Source organism: Rhea americana, unplaced genomic scaffold (assembly GCF_003343005.1).
Source record: "Rhea americana isolate MKP2758 unplaced genomic scaffold, rheAme1 scaffold_31, whole genome shotgun sequence".
In the NCBI taxonomy this organism is placed as follows: Eukaryota; Metazoa; Chordata; class Aves; order Rheiformes; family Rheidae; genus Rhea; species Rhea americana.
The window spans coordinates 5,119,144-5,141,597 of record NW_028186435.1 but is presented as its reverse complement, the minus strand read 5'-3'; the positions used below and the strand labels follow the sequence as shown (position 1 = coordinate 5,141,597).

Below are 22,454 nucleotides of genomic sequence, written 5' to 3'. Positions count from 1 at the left end.
TTCCCTGCCTAGCCCTCCATGGTCTCTTCTACATGGACTCATACACTCCTACCTCAAAAGCTAAGCAAGTTTTTTTTCTTTATCAGTGTTCTCATATAAGCAACTCATTCAGGTTAATTTACATGTTTTTGTTGCTCAGTATTTTGGATGGTGACCTGCAAAGTCTTAACTGCACAGAAGAACAAACACATTGAACCATAGGAATTATTTTGTGAAAGTTTAAGCAAATCAAGATGTTAGAATGATTTCTTAGAATAATATAGTCAGAACATAACCTTAAGCTTTAAAAGGCATACAGCTTACAACTTCATTCAGTTGCCTTTTTATACAGTTAGACAGTTTCCATTTTTATGAGATCTTTGCATAGGGCTTAGAGAGTAAGTTTTTTTTTTTAATCCAGTAGCTTCAGGATAAACCATTTTATTTACCTTCAAGTATTGTCTTGCAGCCTTCCCCCCAGTTGCAGAAAGAACTGTAACGTAGCAGCTGCAGTCAGACTGGCACGCGTTAGCAGCAAAACAGCTTGTTTCAGATGTTCTGTCTCAGTTGAGAACTATACTTAGTTGAAGTTAAGAGACTTTAAAAAAGTATTTGAAGGATGCTAAGTTCATTTACATTCCATCAGTGCAATTCTAAAGCTGCAGTTTATACATACACACAATGAACAGATGCACACTGTCCCATTTTAACACTTCTCATTAGAATTTTTACTACAAAAAAAAGTTTGTGAAAACCAGTAATCTTATAAGTACTTCCTGACCCACATAATTAAAACTGAATGATATATTTACATAAAAATCACAAGGCAATTACATTATTTGTAGCAGATCCACCTGAAAAATCCAACAAGGCTTGCCACAAATAACTTACTGCTTTTAAGGAAGACTTGGAACTTTCTAATGTTTTTAAATGTAATTTAGAAAGTGTTTCTTTTTCTTTTTTCCTCTGAACTACTTTAGTATTAAAAAAAAAAAACCTAACTCAAACCATACCTTGCTGTAATGACATGCATTTTAGCAAAAATGCCTCAGAAGTAGAGAAACCTGATGATTTAGACTCGAATAGTTTCTTCCAGACAAGATAAAGACAACATCCTTGTTTCTGAATAATTCTTTACTATACATGTAAGCAAGTGTTAAGTCATCAAAAATGATTTACATTTTTTGTGAAAGACATTTATTGAATACAAAAAAATTGTTACATCCAGCCTTATTATAAATGATTACACTCAAAGAAGTTAGAGAAGTATGTGAAGATTAATAGTCTGACTGGCTGAACATTTTCAGAATTTAAATCACTTATGAACTCTGATTTCTCAAATGTACAATAATAAAATTTAAAAAAATATGCTTTGTCTTTCTAGTAATACTACAGTCAGAGGGATTCATTGCTCATGATATTAATAGCAGCCCACATTTTGGCATCTATTAGCAGTTCAAAATTTTAAGTGGAGGACATCCCATATTGGCAATAAGGTGTATGGAGAACAGAAATCTAAATATGAACAAAACTTATAAGAAGTGTTCATTTTGATCCAGCAAGCTGTGGCCAAAGATCAAGACTGCAGACTTAAAGTACCATTGCCCATGTTGAGGCATCATGGTTCAGAAGAGCATTCTCCTATAAAGTACAGTTTAGCCACACCCTTCAGTGCTGCCTGGTTTGGAGGCCCCCAGATGGGCTTGTAAAGCTATCGAGCCTCACAGCTGCACATCCTGGATGCTTACTTCTGAGAAGTTTGGTCATCAAATCAAGACACTGAAATGTAAGTTTTTTCAAAGTGAAATTTGAAATTTTTCCTATAGCCTTTAGAGGAGTTTTATTTGATAAGTCAAGCCATTGAAAGAAATATCTGCAGTCTTTGTACAAAGTTTAACACTGAAAAGCTTAAGTATAAAACTACATTTAGTTCCTGTACAAGGTAAGATGGGACAAACAAGTAGTAAAATCTTAATTCTTTTGTATAGTCTTCGTGAAACTTCTGCATTCCACTTTTCATCACAGCCTCACTGCTGAACACTGACATTTCATGTCATAAATCCTCTAAGATAACAAGATTAAAAAACTGATTTGCACAAAAGAAATATGAAATAACTTTATATACATAACAGAAAGCCTTTTAAAAGTACAAAAATAACATCTATACGCGAATCAGCTACCATGCTTTTGACAGTTTTCACAGTGCCTACACATGCAAGACAGTAATCTAGATTTAGAATAATTCTGCATCTGTAGAACGTATCAGAATATAAAAGACACTAATGTGACTAACTTTTTATTTTCAGAATGGATATGTAGTCAAAATATTTTTTATAACCAATACTGCAATATTCCAGTCTCTCATGTATATGTGCAGATAAGCAATTTTCATCCTACTTGATTTTAAAATCTCCTTCTGCAAGCTAGTAACACACACTAAAAAGCTATGATGGGTCTAATGAATCTGGTTATACAAAGCAATTCAAAATGTACAAAAACTATAAAAAAAGGGAACATTTATTGCCATGCACAAAACTTGAGTATGTTGAACTAAAAACCGCATTAAATGCGGTTTTTGTTTGTTTTTTAAAAGATACACGAAGCAATTTACATCAACACTCTTAACATTGTATCAGCAGAATCACTTCTGACTAAATACCACAAGGGTAAGAAACATTCCTTTTGCTGGTGCCTATTAGGATCTTCAAATTCATGGGAACATAAAAGTAGGAGTCTCCATTCCCCACGGTCAGATCAGATCATGATATCAACTGAAATGAGAATTGTATTAGTTAATTGTATTAGTTTTCTCCATTCTGTCAAATCAATTACTTACAGCCTCTCCTTTAGCATCAGACTATCAAGAACACACATACTACTTTTACTATCACAAAACAAAAACATCCCTGTAGCAGACAGACTGCATTTATTCCTTTGCTGATAGTGACAGATATATGTATGTATGTACAGCACTTAAATAGATAACCACACACCATTTCAACTTCTGCAAATGAAACAAGTAAAAAAGGTCACTTTATTAACTTTACTAAATGAACTTCAGTTACTCTGTTCCATTTCTAGTTTTGAGGCAAACAAAAATAATTGTACTCGAAAGTTTTCTTGCAAGTTACCAGCCACAGCCTGGACAATACCCCCTTTGCCATGAGTACATTGTGTCAGGCTTCATCTTCAGTGCAGCAAACTCAAAGGCAGCCTAACAACTGCGGTATCAGGAGCATGAGGATAGCAGCACATACAGAGAAAAGCCTTTGTCTATCTTTTGTCTCTTAGGTCTTCTCCCATTGCAAGAGACTGTAGCTTCTGCAGAGCTTACATAACCTCCTGCATGGTTACCTACATGTGTATATGGTCAGTGCATGGATTTCAGGGCAACTTGCAGCCAAGGCTGTAATTTAAAAAGGCATAGCTTTCAGAGATAAAAATGGTAAATTCATTAAAAATTAAGATAGCTTTCTAGTTCTGCTTACCAAAGAAACTCAGAAATAGTACCCACATGCATACTAAAAAAAAAAAAATAAAAAAATGGATCAGTTGTTTCAGGAATGTGAACACAAAATCCAGAGGCAGAATTCAGGTTTGTCAGAAGACTAAAGTTTAGGATACGTCCAGTACTACAAAGTAGGCTTGTTTAACTAGTTTAAACAGTATGCCAGTTTTCAATATGCTGAGAAAAATACAGAAAATATTCTAAATGATAAAATCTTTACCTCTTTGACTGTTTTTTTAATGAAGTCTTTCCTGTCAGATAAATCATAACTAGGATAAGTTTCATACACCTAAAAAACAAGAATAAAAGATATAACCTCAAGTTACTTCTGTTCAATGTACTGCATGAATAGAAGGAGTTTAAATGCAGAAAGGGTTGTGCTGCTTCAGTATTACCAGTCATATAAACCAGCCTATGTTAATTATGGAAAGGGACAAACATTTCCATGCCCTTATTTTGACCACATAAGTACTTAAACACATAAAGATTTTGTCTGGCCACACATTAAGCTGGTACTATACGCTTTTCGCATCAGAGAAAGAGAATGCCTAGCTTGCCATGTCAGCCAAATAGTAATCATCCAGTGTTTGCCTTACATGCTTTCTAAGGAGTCAGACACCATCTGTGTTAGTGTGGGAAGCTAAACAAATACCAACCTCTGGAGCCTATTTATTTTTTAGTAATAAGCAAAACAGTTATTCTCCAGGTCAGTAAAAGTCAACATATCTGAGTGCTATTCTACAAATATCACTTGGATAACTAGGGAAAAAAGAAACCAGATGCTAACACTGACCACCAATGTAAAACAAATTTCAGTATACCAAATTTCAGGTTTCTAAAAGGTCTATGAACAAGATTTTAAATTTTATACAGATTAAACACACAGTTCTCTCATAAGAATTACGTCCAGTGTTATTTTCTCACGACAGTTTCTTGGAAACACCAGAAAAATAAACATATCAGTTAACAAACTGTAAAAGTGTCAAGATAATTAGTATCATTGTGTTTTGATCACTCTTCTCCATTTTTTTTTTTGGCCAAACGGTTCTGATCTCTTCCTGGACCTGTCCTGGCACTCAATGGATTCTTTGCTAACCTGATTCAGCACACTAACTCAGCTGAAAACTATTCATTTTTTGCTAGCAAATGAGAGTTGAAAGGACTTACGAAGAAGTTATTAGAATGACAGCGAGGTGAGCAGAAAAAAAAAAAAAAAAAAACGTGCAGAGGGCAGGACACAGACCACCCCTTTTTGGTAGTAGCAAGCTGCTACACTGGCTCAACATCTCAAGTATTTTCACTTTAAAACATGGCAGCCATTTTGAAGGTAATACTGCCACTTTCCACATAACTGATTTTTATTTGGAGATTCCCGTTCTAATGTTGAGCAGATTCAGTACTGTATACATTAAGATTAGAGCTCTCCTGCTTATAACTGTTGGCAAGCAAATCAGCCATCAGTTTGCTTTGTCAGCAAAGCAAATCAGTGGAAAACTACTTTAGTTTTTGAAACACTGTGCAGAATAAACCTGGATTTATGAAACAGGATGACAAAAATAAGTTCATAAGTAACCAACTGCCTAAAAAGAGATACTACAAAATCATGCTTGCTTACCTCCTTGCAAATTTGTTTCATTGTGACCTCCTCCAAGTTTGCACTGGCCAACAACTTCTTGACAGTTTCCTTAAGCTCTTCATCTGTAGGTGGTTTCTTCAACTTTTTAATTAAAGGTTCATCATCTGAACTATCCTCAGACTCACTCTCTAAATATGAGGAATAATTTGAATTGTAATGAAAATTTTTGCCTGCTTTCTTCTTCCAAAATAGAAGCCACCAGAGTTTTCCCCCGACATTTGATTCCAACATTCTCCCGTAATATAGGTATCTTGCCAGAGCTTCAATTTATAAAGAAATCTAATGCTGTCAGTATAGCGTTTGTTTACAAATCTACATAGTTGCTGACCATTTTTCAGTTTACAAATCAACATGTACTCTAGAAGGTATGAGACAGAAATTCAATCTATAAGGCTAAGGCTAAAACAAGAATTTACTACAACAACTCTAAATTGAGGTACTATGGCCTGAAAAAAGATGCATGTTTGTGCTTTTAAAAAATGAGTTTGTTTGTATTTTTTCCCCTAACAGGGCTGCCCTTTAGGGTCTTGTAATTTCACGATGTTTTACAACAGAACATGCCATCAGAGACACCATGACAACAAATGAAGAGAAGCATAAAAGAACTGAAAGATACAGCAGTGAGGAGATGCTCCTAAATTCTTTTTCAGCAGCAAAAAGAAACAAAAAGAAAGAAGGGGGGAAAAAAAAGTCTGAATAACTCCAACATCCTTTCAGTTCCTTTCTCCGCCTCAAAACCAAAAAAGAACACAGAGCAGAAACCTAGTTAATTTAGATAACAAGCCTACAGAAAGATTAACTTAATATTCTGATTTTTGTACCATAAACATATACACAAATACAGTAGCACTAAAGAAGAAATTATCTCAATGTTGTGATGACAAAATAAGGCGCACACAGAGTCAGCCACATTAGTACTGCCAGCAACCAAATTGAAGATAAACTGAGTTCAACACAGGCTAGTTTACTCTGCTTAGACTACTGTAAGGAGAAAAGTTTGGCATGTTCCTATGTTATTCAGGCAAAGCTGCTTCAAAACCAGCCTGTTCCCGCCTGCACTGCTACATTCCACCAGGTATTATGGAACTGGATGCCCTGCCTTTTGCTCTCAGTTTCTTTGTATGCGCAGGTACAACAGGATGCATGTAAAACTCATTTCTACGCTAACAAAAAACACACTGGGCTTCCGTACACAGACACGTATGTTAGATTAATGACTAATGTAAAGTGACTATGGAGATACCACCATAAACTTACTAACATTCTTCCAGCAGAAGGAAGTACTAGGCTGACACATACAGACACATAATGTATATATAAAAAATGTACACTATACGTAGCACACACTTTTTTTTGTTTTTTGCAATCTTTGTCATTTATCACTGTTGCAAGGAAGGAAACCATAAGCTGCAAACCAGCAATTCAGCACATTGCATTTTACTTCAGTCAAGCGCAAAAGCTTGCTTTCTAGTAAACACCCAGGTTAAGCTACAATACAGTGTGGTTTAAAAAAAAAAAAAAATCTAAAAGCACTTACCTTTTCTAGAACTGGCCTGACTCTTTTTAGTAGTGCTGCTATCTGCCTTCTTGACATTAGCACCCTTCACAGCTTTCTTGGTTTTAGAAGGCATCTTTTTAGATTTTTCTCTTTTAGAAGCTTTCCTGGGGGGCTGTAAAGAAAAATAGAAGATTAAAATGTTGTTTTCAACTTGAACAATCCATACAGCTCTTTTCAAGAGCAAAACCACTCTTACTATCAACACAACAACAGATTTAATTACGACATTTTACTGGTGATTTCAAGCTTTTTATCACAGGTAGAAGATGACAGCAAAGATCATTTCTGTATTCTTCTATATTTCATATCATCCTACTATATAGGCTCTTAAGCTCAAACAGCTACAACTTTTTAATATTAGCAATTTGGTTGTGCTACAACTTCCCATTCATTATTAGTCCTGAGGTTTGTAAGATTACTCCAAAAAAGTTCCTTTAAAAATAGGACATAATAAGTTGGGTTCGATTACTGATCTTAGGTGCTGCAGCACTCAAAGACTATACACAGTTAATTCCTCTTGCACTAATTGAAATTAGCTACATTAGCAAAACCATGATTTAGCTAATTATTGTGGCTAATAAATTCAAAAGATCATTGCATTAAGATAAGAGCAACAGGAGAAGTGGGAAACATTAATAAATATGGTACACAGGTCACCATACAGCATTTTTTTTGCTTATTAAATATACATACAGAAAGTATGAAAATTTCCCTCACAGACACAGAAACAGACACAGAACTTTCACATTGACCAGGAGTAAATCATACTTGTAAGAACAAACAATACAAAAGGAAACAAATTAACTAACAGTAGTTACTAAATCAATAATCTAATTTGTATTTAAAATAGCAGTGAGGTCAACTGAGCAAACAATATGACATCTAAGCAAATTAAGATTATCTCAGGTAACTCTTAACTGCTTCTCTCAGCTGCACCTGGTACAACTCATGAAATCAGAGGTAAACAAACATCTGCATCTCCTTATATTGGCTTGCTCAGTCACAGTTGCACTTGTTCTGCAGGGCTCATTGAAGGATTAAGACCTTCACTGTTGAAATTCAGAGAATACTTTAAAGAATCATCCCATTTTTAAACAGACATGTTTAGTTCCTAACTTTTCAGTTTTTAAAACTTCTGTTAAAGCCATCTGCTACAAAGTCAGAAATTTAACCTGGCATTCAGCTTTCAGCTTTTACAAAATTATGTTCTCTCAGCACACAAAACTATTTAGCTATTTTTGGCTTTCGGATACACAAACAACCAAGCTTTTAAAAATTATTAAAAAAAATATTCAAGAGCTTCAATCGAGAAGTACATAATTATTAGGACAATCTATTCCAGCCACTCCATGCTCGTGATTCCAATGGGCTGGGATCAGCAATGATACTCTGCCTTCCATCTGCAGTACACTACAGGGTGTCAGAAGCTTTTTGCTTTTTAAAAAGGCTGCCATCTTAAGAGTTCTACAAATGCAAAAACTTTCACTTCATTAATATTACAAATTATTTCAAATATAGGAAATGTTTTAATAATAATTCAGACTTTATGTGAGCCAGTTTCAGTTTCCAAGAATGTCAGTGTAATCAGGTATTGCTAACAGGCATATCTAACTCCCACATCTTGCAAAAAGAAAACAAACTCCAAAAAACAGTTAGGGGGGCTTACTGCCCCCCCCCCTTTTTTAAATCAGACAACTGAGTTCTTGAAAAACTTTCTAAAGAGAACTCCTGTCTTTGAAAGCCAGTCTCTCCTTACAGCAGAAACATTGTATTGGTGAAGGGAAAACAAATATAAAATTAACTTTCAGTATTTTAGCCTTCTTTCAACTCACCATTGGTGGAGGGAAACAAACTAAGAATTAAGTTCATTTTATGGAGACTTGGAGAACTTCCTTGAATTCACTTTTTATATTAAAATCAACACCTATCAAAAATGACAGTGTTTGCATAAACAATGAAATTTGCATAAATTTGCTTTCCAACAGAAATTTGTTACTACTAGCTCAGACTACTTACTTAATAGTCTGCCACACTTCCATTGTAACTGATGGAATATAACCCAAGTAAATAAATGGTCAGTTTATAGCCAAAATTTTTGTAGCTTACATAAAGTAAGCTACTACCTTTGACACCAGTTCACTAATTGCTGTTTGTCACAGGGCTCCAATTAAGGCTAAATGGCAGTCCCATCTAAATCAAGATATGCAGTAAGATGGAGCCTGTAGCTCCTTCTCATTTCTTTTTTTTCAAGCTTCAGATACATGGACATACCACTGTTGCCTGTGCAGTTGTACTAACACTTCATGTTTTGTGTACCTTCTGTGAATAAGTATGTCATTGCAGAGGAATGCAAAAGCAAAAGTAATCTGGATTTAAACAAAGTTCATTTCATTTCTCTCTTACTATGTAAGACTAAAAACGTTTCCAAGAGAATACAGAAGAGCAGAAAATACACCATGGCAAGAAAACTTGGGAGTTTTGAAGGGATCTTGGTATGGCCACTTACTGTGCTGTTCCGTTCGTTTTTACAAACGAAGACAGAGAAACCTAAAAAGGGGATTGTGACAAACTCCAGAAGAAAAGCAGAACCAATACCCAAAACAATGCAGTTAGGTAGGTCAGGGACCTTTACTGAATTCAAAGTTAAGCCCTCGGCATCTAATCAAACCCTACTCAAAAATGACATCAGGAATTTTTAAGATTATAAAAAGACTATATAAGTAAAATTATTGCAAAATGATAAGAAATGCAATGGATTACTTTTGAAATCTTGGCTGTCCAATGACATACAGTAAGTGGTTTTATAAGGGGCATATATACATTGAAAACCAGAACTTCTGCCTCTTATCTTATTGATTCGAAATGTCAGTATACTAAGAGCCTAAAATAATCTCTTAGAATTTGAAGGTGTTTTCTTTTCAACATTTTTCTTTCAAATCATTTACCACGCCTCCCAAATTTGTGTTCCAAAAATTACCGATCTATAACTACCATATAGTTACAAACTACAGAAAAATGTTTTTAGTCGTATGCTGAAAACAAAACAAACAAATATGCTCACCTCCTCTTCACTTTCCTTTTCTTCTGAAGAGTCATCTTTTTCTTTCTTTTCATCTTCCTCACTGCTAGATTCATCTGACAAGATCTCTGGACATTTGGTGCGTTTTGCTTTTCTTGTTGTTCCAGCGCTACTGCGTTCTTTTTTACCACCTTTGCTTGGTGTTTTCTTGGACTTTGGCAATGGCTGAAAACAAACATGTGTTTTCAAGTAAGAAAATGAAAGTAAATTTAAAAAACAAACAAAACCATGTGAAAGAATAATAATTAAAAAAAAAAAAGATGAAAGCCTCCAAGTCCATGGCAAGAACTGTATCTACTATATTTAGGCCACAATGTGTTGTGAGTTTCTGCTTACCACAGGGTAGATATGGAAGACACTAAAATTTAGATTTAAATTCAATTCTAAGCTAAGGACCCCCATAACCCAATGTATCTTCCAAGCATAGAGGCAGGCAAGGAAAGAACTAACCAGAAAGAACTATCTATCTCTGTCTTCTCAACCCCAAAAAAGCAAACTTACTGTCTTGTCAACAAATTAGCTGACAAGTCTTCAGCAGATTTACAGGCAGGAATTCTGCTACGTATCATGCAAAACTACATTTTGTTATTGCTCATTACCAGTGTCTTCAGTGTAGCATGCAGACCTTTTTTCCCCTCCCATTACCTACCAAATTTCCCAAAAATAAGTTTAAACAGTCAGACTGTTATTTAGCAAATTAAGTACTGCTTTTAGATTAATAGATTGATAGTCCCAGGAGATTAACATCTTCATGTAATCTGTGCATCTGAATCTACTGCACTAAAGGCAAAACAAATTTTTTCAGCCTTGTCAAATTCCATTGTGATGACCATATACAATCACATACGTTTGTTAACTTACAGCATGCCTACATGTATCTGAAAATCTTTTTCTTGTACTTTCTAACTATACTACTACTCCTTCCAAGAGCACACTGACAATCTAATGGAATGAGTCCAGCACAGGGCTACCAACACAGTTAGAAAGTTGGATAAATGACACAGAAGAAGAGGCTGAATTAATTGGCTTTGTGGTGACTTAAGAGGAGAAAAACTCAAGGGAGTCTTCAACTGCCTAATGGGAACCTGTATAGAAGACAGAGCCAGACTCTTCTTGGAGGTGCATGCTGGAAGGACAAGAGGCAATGATCACATCTTGGAGCACCCTATTTCTTCCCTGCTCATGTAGTATGTCTAATCTCCTCTATTTACTCACAAAACAGAAGATACTTATACCTCTAATTACCTTCATGTATTGACTACAATATGTAGTTTGTGTACCAATAGTGTACCATGGGTGCTCTTAGAGGTAAAAATTACGTACATCATCTATATGTAAACACTTTAATCAAAGTCCTCATCCTTAAGAGATGCCACAAGCTACAGCAGGTCTCACTACCAATGCCTGCTACTCTCTTTCAATAGTGACTCTCCTTCAAGAGGTCATGGTTCATTTGGCAGGTTAAAAGAGTAATTGTATCATCATTGTTAAACACAAAAAAAACCAAAAAACCAAAAACAGTAATAAGGAATATAGACAGTTGCATTTTCCACCAGAATAGAGATGTAAAAAATGACCACAACTTGCATCTCACCTTGCCTGAAGATTTTGGGTGCATTAAAAAGTTTAAGATTCTGGTTACCAGTTCACTGTTAACTCCCGATCTCTCCAAATCAAGAACTTCACAGATACTTTTCAACATTGCATTTCTAAACCTAGAGGAAAAAAAGAAGAAAAAAGATTCAGTATCACATCATAAACAACACATGAAAGCTGCTGATGCTTAATTTGCATCTGAATCCTGGCAACAGATGTGCATATATACACTCAACTGCATTCTTAGTCACATGTATTACTTAAGCACAGAAGAATGACCACATTACATAAAATGAAAAAGAAAAAAAAAAAAGAAAAGAATTAAAAATCCATATCTATAAAAGGTAAGATACTAAAAAAAGGTCTTATTAAAAAAAATTTTCCTCAGAGCTTCTCTCTTCAGTTATCACATTGGAAAGGATCAATCTTGGAAAATAAATTCAGTGAATACAAGACTTGAACTCTAAAAGGGAATGGGAAGGGGAGGAAGGTCTTCCCTTGTTTTCTCTGGCTCCTTACCCCTTTATGTAATTCAGCTAAAGATAGAGGGTTAAGAATGAAAGTCAAACATCCAGCCCCCCCATTCCAATCAGATCTTGAATCAGTTGTCCCACTTTACCACCAGTATAGAATGAAGTGGAAAAAAAAGAGGCAAGTGCTATAAAGTTATGATATCAGAAATTTAGTGAGCTTTCCAAAAAACTAATTAGTCTACCTTTTTATCATTTTAAATGTCTACACTTTCCTTCTCATTTATTTTATACTATGCTGCCTGGAAGGTGTAATTCATTTTCTTATTGTTTTTCATTAGTTTCACTGATACTTCTGGCAATTAAAGCCAAAGGAGGCCTATTTTTCATCATCTATTAAAAAAAAAAAAAAAAAGACTTTTTTGTGGTAGTCTAGAATTTCTCTAAAGTAGGATTTAACTTCAGATTATTCCTTTAAAGCTACAGATCTTTTAAGGAAACAGAACAACTTTGTTTTCACATGTTTTAGGGCATGATAACAGGGGATTTTAATTGGTTTGGTGCCTCTCCCTTCAAAATATAGTTCATCTATCAACCTTTCAAAGTCAAATCCTTCAATCGTTTTTCTAGACAAGGTGATAAAGGAAAAAAGGCAGAAACATACCAATGCTGAAAGAATTCCTGCTTATCTTTTGGGATACAGTGAATGCTTGTAAGAATCTGACTTCTTTAGTTCTATGGGAACACCTTACATTTCGAACATTACAATAGACCTAACGCTACTTAAAATGTTAACAGATTTAAAGACTATATAGCATCAAAGTGTTTGTGTTATAGCATCAAAGTTTAGTTAAGTTTTGACTTGTTAAGAAGTTTTATATTGAATTTAGAGTTTTATGGTCCTATCCCTGCTTTTAGTAAAATTCCTTATGACTTGGGTCACATATGGCATTTGTCCATGACTAAATCTTGTATTTTACCTTAAGTTAGAAATAATATTGGCTAAGAATCCTTCCAAAATCTTTCATATTTTTAATGCTTTGAAGATATGTCTCTGAATAACAGCAAACATAATATACAGCTAGCTAAAATGCAGTTCAAGTAAGGAACAAACAAGTGCTCACACAGTTTTGGAATAAATAACTTCTATACCAGGTAGATTTGACTTACAAAACAAGAACTCCTTTAATCCACACACAARCCTCAACCTCCACTTTTTTTCATTTATAGACTGAATTGTAAGATTCTGTAAATGAAATTTTGTCCTTAGCATATCTTGTTCAATGCTGTTAAAACAGGATGACACACACCTGTATGGTGGGTAGAGTTCAACCATACAACCAGAAAACATTAATCATCCAGTCAGCAGTGTTTCATGTATAACAATAAAGAGCAGCAAAGCTTATAACAACACAAGTACATAGAACTCAGCAACTTGATCAAAAAGAATGATATTGCAATCAGTTTCCAAAATATGGAAGTTTTGCTGAAGATCAAAAGGTAACAAAGTTAATTAGCTTTTCTTCCATAAAAGTCATATGAAAAAACATGCAAAAATGCTTTTTGTGATATTGCATGAGCTGCTGCAGAAAAGAGGAAACACTATCTAACCAACAACCAATGGGAAAGAGCCAAAACTGCCATTCTAACGTGTCTTGTTGGCTCACGGATATTTCATAAGTACTAATCGTAGAAACCTGCACATTCAAAGAAGCAAGATTTGCAAATTCCAGATTCTGAAAGCACTCCCATTATCAATCAGGTGAAGTCTACTAGCTTTTTCATTTTTCACAACTATACTTGCTTATGTTTTAAACTTTCAGTCCACTCACAACCAAGTTGCAGCAACTCTTTTTACAGAGAACCAGCCTATTTGGTGAAATAACACAGAAATAAATAGTTGTTACAGCAGTTCCTACAGTTCAATATCTTTACTTGAAAGCAATTCCAGAAATAAAGACCATATATCTAAAAAACAATAAACATAATTGGTTTTGATTCTGAAAGAGGATGTTTTTGAGGCATAAAAGGGTGAAGATGATGCACCAAGAACTGATGCATTCACAACGCTACGCTTGCGCTAAGCAGATAAGCTTCTTTCTCACTTGGCAGAAGAATCTGCTAATCTTCATGCAATAATGAGACCACATAAGAGGACAGTGGAGGCCAACAATACCTAAAATCTGTAGGATTTACAAAGAAAATATTCAGAATTTACCTATTTTTAATACATTTCAAATCATCTTAAAAGTCAGTTTATGTTATTAAACTGAGCTCAGGAATAGATCATAGAGATCTAGGAAACAACCACTTAGTCAGAACTTTAGATTTGTCTGAAGCAAACTTTTGAAAATAGTGTATATAACATGAGTCAAAATATATTAAGTAGTAATAGAGACCATTACTTTTTTAACATTTCTTCCTTTTTTTTATATTGATCACTTCCTTTTTCAAATGGAAACCCGCTGAACTGACCCACATTCTTCTTTAGAGAAGCAACCTGGAACAGAGCACACAGATTACTTTCCATTGCAAATAGTTTAATAGGTTTCATTCAATTAAAACAATTATAGGTTCATTCAACTTATCTTTTCATACAAGGAAAATCTAATCTAACACTTACTTTCTGTTGACCAAAAGCTGTATCATTTTCAAAAAATAACTTAGATGTGTTATGCCTTTATCTCATGACAGCTAGACTTTAAAATCAAAATTCTTGTGATCCTGATTATTTTAATTCTTTACAATAACGTACCAGGTGAATCTACCTGCTATTCAGAGCTTGTTTAAACACAATCACGTAATTATTTATAGATTTGAACTACTGTCATCACATGAAGCACATAATTTGCTACAGGACAGCATACTTTTACTACATAATCTGCTAGACCAGATTTGCTTTATTTACTTTTTGAAGTCTTACACAGGACCATGGTCATACACTTGAACCTTCTCTTTAGTGCGACCAGTTTGTGCATTTACTCACCAATCAATTTACAAGTTCTAACATTACACCTGCAATCAGAACAGGACTGGATTTTCACTATGACAGCCCTTATTAATGGGAAAATTGCTTCCATCAAGAGCTCAAATAATCAGAATAATCTACCTCCTCTTAATAAGAGTTAAAAAAAATGCATTTCTCAGATATTTTTTCAAATTATTCCTGATAACATTAAAATTGCTTTCAACAGTTTCACAGATTTTTTTTTCCTGATATTTCTCCATTATTTTACAATTTTACGAAAGGCTAGGCTCCTTTTCCCAAAAGAACTATTTTGTTTAGCACCTAAAGAAAATTTACAGATAGTATTGGTACATTTTACTAAAATTGTTAATTATGTCCCAAAGCACATATAGAATGTGCATATAAGACACCATCAGACCTTCAATGCATTACACAGCATTATGAGTTACCCTCAGTTCTGATTAAATATAATTTAAGATGAAACAATCTTGATATATTTCCACGTAGAATACAAATAGAACAAATAAAGATACTTTATCTTTGTTTTTCTAGTCAGAGGCATAGTCTTCACAAAAAAAAAAGTCAAACCTCAACATCTCCAATTATTATTTATTTATTTTTAAAGAACCAGGAACATTCTTCTGAAAATTATGAAAATTATGAAAATCATAGATTAATAACTTCAAGGTTAAAAGGAGGTCTGTAAAATACTGACTGTGGTCAACCAGTGACAGGGCATACAGTATTTTAGGTTAGAATACAGATGCTACTGTAAGAAAGAGTTTAAAAACAAAACACCTACAGATATTTAAGAGAGAAACTTTTCATGATAACAAAAACGAAGAAGCTGCATAGCTGGAAAAAAATACCTTAAAGTGAGAGAATTCTATCTCAGTCACTTCAAGAGATGATGCTACTTGATATCTGAACAAGAGGTCCTGCAGGTATACCAGGCCTCTGCAGGAAACAAGGAGATTGTCCAAAGAACATACCAAGGGCAATCATTTAATCAAGCACCTAAGACAGCAGGATGCTGTGTAAGCCCCCCCAAAAACATGAAATATGTTGCTCTGATATGTGAACTGTCTGTGTATATCATAGGAAAGTACTTGTACTTCAATGGTAGTAGGTACAAGAATCAAGATTAAAGTAGACTGATTTGTCGTAAGTAGTAATGTAAATAATACGTAACCAGTATGAATCAGATAATTACAGGGGAGTTTGGTGGACCTTTAGGGAAATAGAATCTTGCAAGGCCACCTGTACCTAGGCAACCATATCAACAATACCATATACGTCAGAGATTGTCCAGGTAATAATATCAGAAATACCACATTTTGAATACTAGGAGTGTGGACACCTGTGGAAGGTAGCAAAGCTGACCTAAGGACTCAAACCCACTAGGATACTGAAGCAATACCCTTAAATAACTGGCCAGAATCTCCAACAAGTCTATGTCCAAAAAGCTGAGCGTGGGAGAATAAAGCAAAGGGGTATGGAATTGCACCCAAATACTAATCAGTACAGGAGGGAAAGGTGACAAGTTGCACATCAATAGCAATTATGTGTAATTAATAAGATTGAAAAGTGATAAATAGTAGTTTCATAATTATATGGAAAATTATATAATTGTAAATTGGTAATAATATGTCTGTTGGTTGATTTGGTTACTAATGGTTAGTAATTGATTTAGTAATCAATAGCAAGAATAATTGAGATACTAGTTTCTTATTAGCATGTTGCTTAGTCAAGAAACGGTCTCTTAAATCAGTTATGTCTCGGTTCTGCAATTTGAAGAGGGAGAGGGGGACCCTGAGGCAATAGTATCCCAAATCCCAGTACCTCCAAGTGAAGAAGGTATGGAGAGAGAAAAAAAAAAAAAAAAAAAAAACCCAAACCTAACCATGGTAGAAGCCACTGAAGTCACATATTCAGTATCTTACCTTAAAATTGATACTGAAAGTATCCCCAGTGAAGCAGTTCAACCAAAAGTGTTACTGGTCTCAAAGGGCAAATGGATGCAGTTTGGTGTTTTCCACTATAAAGCTAGTTTAACTAGAAAGTGAAAGGATTCTGTCATTCTATCTTTCTTAACAAAGAAATTCCTGTAGAACTATCCAGAAATTTGCAAACTTCCGCATGCATTGAGTTAGAAATTCTCTAGTCTGTTTTACTGTCCCATTGACTAAATAATAAAATTCAAAAAAAAAAGGTTTTAATTAGTATATGTAGTCCTCCCCTTTTCTGACTACTTGAGACAGCAGATCTTTGCTTTGACATTTAAACAATGACAGCATTTTTGACAGTGATTTGAGATATTTTAACTAGTATATATCTGTACTAGTACTTATTCAATCTCTGGTTTCTGTACAAGCTTCAAAAAAATGTTAAGTTAAAAAAAAAAAGAGAGARAGCGCGCTTCAAAAAACAAAACCTGTAAGTATGGTAAGTGTATTGAAATGGTAAACTTTAATCTGCTTTAGTTTCTCCATATCCACTTCATCCCTATTAGCAAGGAAAGTGGGTCATATTTACTCATCTAAGGCATGGTCACTAGTATATAAAAGGTTCCAAAAAAGATTTACTATCATATTTTCTTTGAGGTTCATCCCTGGATATAAAAGACAGCATAAGAGTCTTAAACTATCTAAAATCTCAACTCCATCCCATTTCAGATAAATACGAGGAAGTCATTATTCAAGTTTTCCATAGTTTTACTTTCTACTGCTCTGTACAAGGGGAAGGGAAAATTGACCTGGTAAACAGCAATGTAATAAAACTCACTAATACAGGTATTAAATATAAAATAAACAGAAGAATATAAGAAGCTATACTGAACAAAAATAACTGCACTTCAAGTATTTTAATTACAATCTTGTATGTCAGCAATCTCTAGCATGTGGCCCGTAAATTATTTCCAACTGCTCCTCATAAGGTAAACCAATTGTGTGTGTGTGTGGGGGGGNAATAAATCTATATTCAAAGAGGCTTATAATTTGGTACAGCTTTCCCACAGGATTTTTAGAGAGGTACTAGTTTACAGCAGTGAGAAAAATTATGGGCTTAACTAACTGTTCCTGTAATATTCATTCATCTCCTATATAGCTTGCCATAAGTCATGCTTTTAAGGAGTAGACCTATGTGTGCAGTTATAAAAAACTATACTAGAAACATTTTCACTAATAGAACTAATAGAAATACAGGATTGATTTTAAGTTCTTACGGTGCCTGGCCTGTTGTAGAGGAGTTTGTGTAGGTTCCTAAGTTCATCTGTCTTCTTTTTACTCAAAAAGAACTGTATCCTTTCAATTTCACAGAGTTTTTGTCCTTTTCCTGAAAGAGTTAAAATTAGTTCTGTGATTCATGACATTCATATTTACCTATGTCTTTACAACTTCGAGTATCTACTGTTTTTTTAAAAAAAAGCAAACAAACTGTTTCAGCAGAGCATCAGACATTATAATATGTCAAATATTAAGCAGTCCTTTTCCTATCAATTAGGCATCTTGATAATGATCTTTTTTTCTACCTGAAACTACCTAGGCAGAGATTCGCAGACTTGGCATTTCTTTCAGTTCTAGCTTCCCCTGCCTTTCTTAATGGTGACTACATATTGAAGTTCCTACTCAAGGTAAGTTTAAACATTCTATAATTTCTATGTTTAAAAGGGTTTTGGTGTAATTATAATAGCCTTATATTTTAAGATGTCCTATTACTCCATTAAGTTCAGTCTCACCTACAAAAAAATTAACAGTCTGATAATTTAAGAGGTTTTATTATTACTCACAACACTTAAAATTCTCATACAAGAGGACAAGCTTACCTGGTGTAATTGTAAAAGGTTCCTTTTGTAATGAGGACACCTGCATGGTCAGTCGGTCCACTTTCTTTTTCTCTCTTTTTCCTTCAACAATGAGACTCTTTTCTGCAAAAGATAGATTCCTTAAAACATTGTATTTTTCACGAGATGAATCGATTCCACCACAGTGATGGGTAACAGAACTCTATCTTTGCAACTGTAAGCCAAAAAAAGGGTAACGATATAACCAATTACTATGATACTTTTAAACCTTTGGCCAAGAGGTCAAAGGGACTTCAAGGAGCTGTGTACTGGAATCTAAACCTTGATGACAGCTCTGTATCCAACCTAACCTTGAAGAGAAGATTGGGCCTTTCCCAAAGGAAACGCACCACGCGTTTTCAGAAACCCAATACAGTGGGACTGCACTGAACTACACAGGGTTGTGCAGTGCAGCACTTTACAGGGCACAAGACTAGCATCACAAATACTACAGAATATTATTCCCAATAATTGTTATCATTCAGCAATGAATACTTTTCATTTTGTTTTCTATACACTGCATGTCACTGTACCACAATGATACTACATGCCAAGAGGAAAACTTCAAGGCTTCACAAAGCCAAACATTTCAGAGTGAAATACTTGACCTCAAATCACACTTCACACTATCTTTAGCACTAAACTGCTGGGCTATTCTGGCCTCAACAGCTGAAAGCAGATTCACAATGAGTATGAATGTAATTAAAACTGGACATATGTTTTTGCCCTGTTTTCAGTAGATACATTTGTGCATATACAACAAACAGTTTAACTACAATTATAAGCCTACCGGTCAAAATCTAGTTCTAGTTACTCAATTGTCTCCCAAACTACACTATCTTTTCTACTGTTTTTCTTGAAGACATAACTCAGCCCCTTTAAGGAACCAAGGCCATCAGTGACTCAGTTTTCACTTTGCCATGCTGTAGCTCTATTTATACAGATGCTTTCATTTGCAAAATAGGTGCCTGGAAACTTCTCTATGGAAAGAAACATTTTTGCCTAGGGGTTTCTTATCAAATCTTGTATTCCTTGACTACCTTCTTAAATTACTTGCTGCAGCATAAAATCTTCCTTGCTTCCTCCTCCTATGATATCAGGATTAACAACTGTTTCATGCAGAGAATATGCCATGATTTTTATAGATAGTAACGGTTACATGGAAATACTTTTTCCATTAATTTTATGTTTCCACAAAATAGTTAAGTTTTGGCATCCAGTAAAATAATTTACAAAACTTAAGCAAATAAAGACATCTGTAATATTTCCTAAGCTATTTCACATATTTCAGAAATTTCTATCTTCTACAAACATGGATCATTTTGATGTGTTATTAGCAAAAAAAGGAATCTCTATGGATATGTATTTTTATACAGCTAATTCAACATAGGTCTCTGCCTCTTACAATCATCGAGTTTATCCAACAAAAAACACTCTAGTGCAGGAATTCAGGATACTGGCAATTCCTTCAGTCTTTCCTGAGGAACACCAGCACTGTAGTTTCTAGTGCTAAGTCTGTTCTGCTAGAGTCTACTGGGAAGTGATTTATAATCCATGAGATATTGTTTAGGAGAGTCCACAGAACAGCTAATTGTACAATTTTCTGTGAGCTCAAGAGATTGCACTCAATAAGCCTGGCCTTTATTTTTGCTTTTATTTTTTCTTTAAAAGAGAAATCATTCTGGGGAAACAGATGTACCCTTTTCTTCTTCCTCCTCCTCCTCCTCTTCTTCATCCTCATCACTTTCCTCAGCTTTGTTTTCAGCCTCAGGTTCTTTCTCATCTGCTTTTTCAGATGACATTGTATCTTCTTTTGACGAAGCAACAGAAGACATAGTGTCTGGTTCTGTAAAAAGCAGCCAGGAAAACCATCAACAATATGATATCATACAGGAGAAATACAGGAATTTTCCTTTCTAAAAAAATCTCTTTGTACGGGAGAATCATGTCATAGTGCTCCTGTTGTGATTGCTCACGCTCTTTAAGCAACAAAGAAGTATCTTGCATACACAGAATATAAATTTATTCAACAGTTCTGCCATTCATTCTGCAACTAATCTGCTTGAAAACAGTTTAAGAAGTTATCAGTTCTTTCCACCTGCAACAGTCTTAAAGCTTGCTTTGTGAAATATTCAGAAACACCCAATAAGCAACTGATATTGTATCTATTAAGAACTGTAATGTATTAAAATACCACCATCTCAGTGCACCATAACCAAGTAGTTATTTCTAATCGCAGTTAACTAACTGTACATACAAGTTTCCTAATAAATTTAACAACATACACATTTACACAGGAAATAGAACAGAAGAATTATGAGCACCTCATAGAAAAGTTAACACTGCCTTCCAAATAAAAATAATGGCAAAACACCCTATGGGTTGAAAATGCTTTGGTTTTAATCTGCAAATCTACAAAAAATACCCTCAAAACACACTTCATACTTAGCATATTTAAGAAAAGTCTTTTCTTAATATTTGAAGTAGTTTAAGTGTTAACTTTAAAGTTAAGAAATCTCACTTTGTTGAAGGCCATTTCTCTACTTTCCCTAATGACAGGTGGAATGCCTATCTAACACAGGAAAATAAGCATATCTATTTGTTCTAAAACAACTCCAGCTTTTAAAACCTTTCACCATTTACACACCTGGAACAAAATACAGCATGGGTTGTATAACCTGGGGGGGGGAGGGGATCACATGGTTAACCACCTTGTTCCAATATTAAAGTCAATATATGTGCAGTTCAGACTCCTGCAACAATCAAAACAAAGCAACAATCAAGTCAACTGCACATATCCAAGACAGGCAGGTGTCAGAGAACAACAACACACCAAACGGAAAAAACATGAGTTACATTACCAATAGCAGAAGGGAGGGGTAAGAAAGTTTACTCTCCTTTGTTAAATCACCTGAGCAAAAAAAAAAAAAAAAAAAAAAAAAAAAATCCTCTCCTTCGGGGTGCTACTGCCAGTATGTCAGTTTGACACAGGAAGAGTAAATTAACTTCTTCACGATACTGCTCTGTGAACTTTACTTTTTCACACAAGTGAAAAAGTAAGCTAAGTGCTACAAACTGCCATTTCCTCTCCCGCCCCCATTGACAGGGGAGGGAATGGCAAGTAGGCGAGTAAGAGACTTTCGCCTTTTCAGCATCCAGGTCAATGAAGGCCGACTTGCTTAGCGAAAAAACGCACAGGGATCCACCTCTAAACTGAGCCAAAGCGGGGACGTTTTCAGCCGCGGGAGAGGAGAAACAAGGACAGGGTATCCCGCAAGCCGCCCAGGGCAGGTTACTCGTGCACAGCCGCACCTCTCGCCCTCGCCCGGCTCTGCTCACACACGAACTTGCCCCGCCACCACACAGCCCGCGGCCGCGGCAGGTGACAAAGGCCCTCGGCACGGGGCGGCCCCGTTTCGCCCTCCACCTCTCGCCGCCTCCTGGGCCGCCCGGTCCGGCCGCGAGGGGCGGGGAGAGGCGGCAGCGCCCCCTCCGGCGCCGCTATCGCCATGGCGGCGGGACCCACCTCAGCTCGAGCCCCGGCTTCTGGCTCCTTCCTCGGGCGCGGCCGCGGCACGAACGGCAGCCAGAGGCGACAGTTACCGGGGTGGGGGGGGAGGTGAGGGGAGGCGGCGCCGGCTGGCGCCCTGGCGCGCGGACACACACCCACCGGGGCGCGCGCGCTCCGCGTCCCGCCGCCGCTCCCTCTCCCGGAATCAACAAGGTTTTCAAAATGGCGGGTTCTCGAAAGGGGAGAAGGAAGCGGGAAGGCGGCGGCCAATCAGCGCCCGCCGTCCCGGCGGCGTGGGGAGGGGGCAG

General features: G+C 35.8%; 1 protein-coding gene across 2 annotated transcripts; it reads right to left on the bottom strand.

The window, feature by feature from the left end:
• Positions 1 to 2,069: 2,069 nt before the first annotated feature.
• Positions 2,070 to 22,383, bottom strand: DEK (DEK proto-oncogene). Of its 2 annotated transcripts, XM_085310038.1 has the most exons (12): positions 22,162 to 22,383; positions 21,283 to 21,388; positions 20,335 to 20,481; positions 18,618 to 18,719; positions 18,018 to 18,127; positions 14,232 to 14,326; positions 11,355 to 11,475; positions 9,743 to 9,925; positions 6,661 to 6,793; positions 5,103 to 5,251; positions 3,708 to 3,776; positions 2,070 to 2,750 (listed from the first exon to the last, which is right to left on the bottom strand). In XM_085310038.1, the coding sequence occupies exons 2-12, from the start codon at positions 21,299 to 21,301 to the stop codon at positions 2,739 to 2,741; spliced, it is 1,140 nt and encodes a 379-aa protein (XP_085166164.1). In that variant the 5' UTR covers positions 21,302 to 21,388; positions 22,162 to 22,383; the 3' UTR covers positions 2,070 to 2,738. The 2 variants fall into 2 exon arrangements, with proteins under 2 accessions (XP_085166164.1, XP_085166165.1); XM_085310039.1 differs by lacking the exon at positions 21,283 to 21,388.
• Between the last annotated feature and the right edge of the window lie 71 nt (positions 22,384 to 22,454).

Excerpts from the sequence above, each read along its gene's own strand:
- DEK (XM_085310038.1), bottom strand. Across the intron at positions 11,476-14,231 it reads AAGGAAGAAATGTTAAAAAA|GTTTAGAAATGCAATGTTGA; the intron begins GTAATGGTCTCT and ends TTTTTCCTCTAG. Across the intron at positions 6,794-9,742 it reads AAAAGGAAAGTGAAGAGGAG|CCCCCCAGGAAAGCTTCTAA; the intron begins GTGAGCATATTT and ends TTTTCTTTACAG.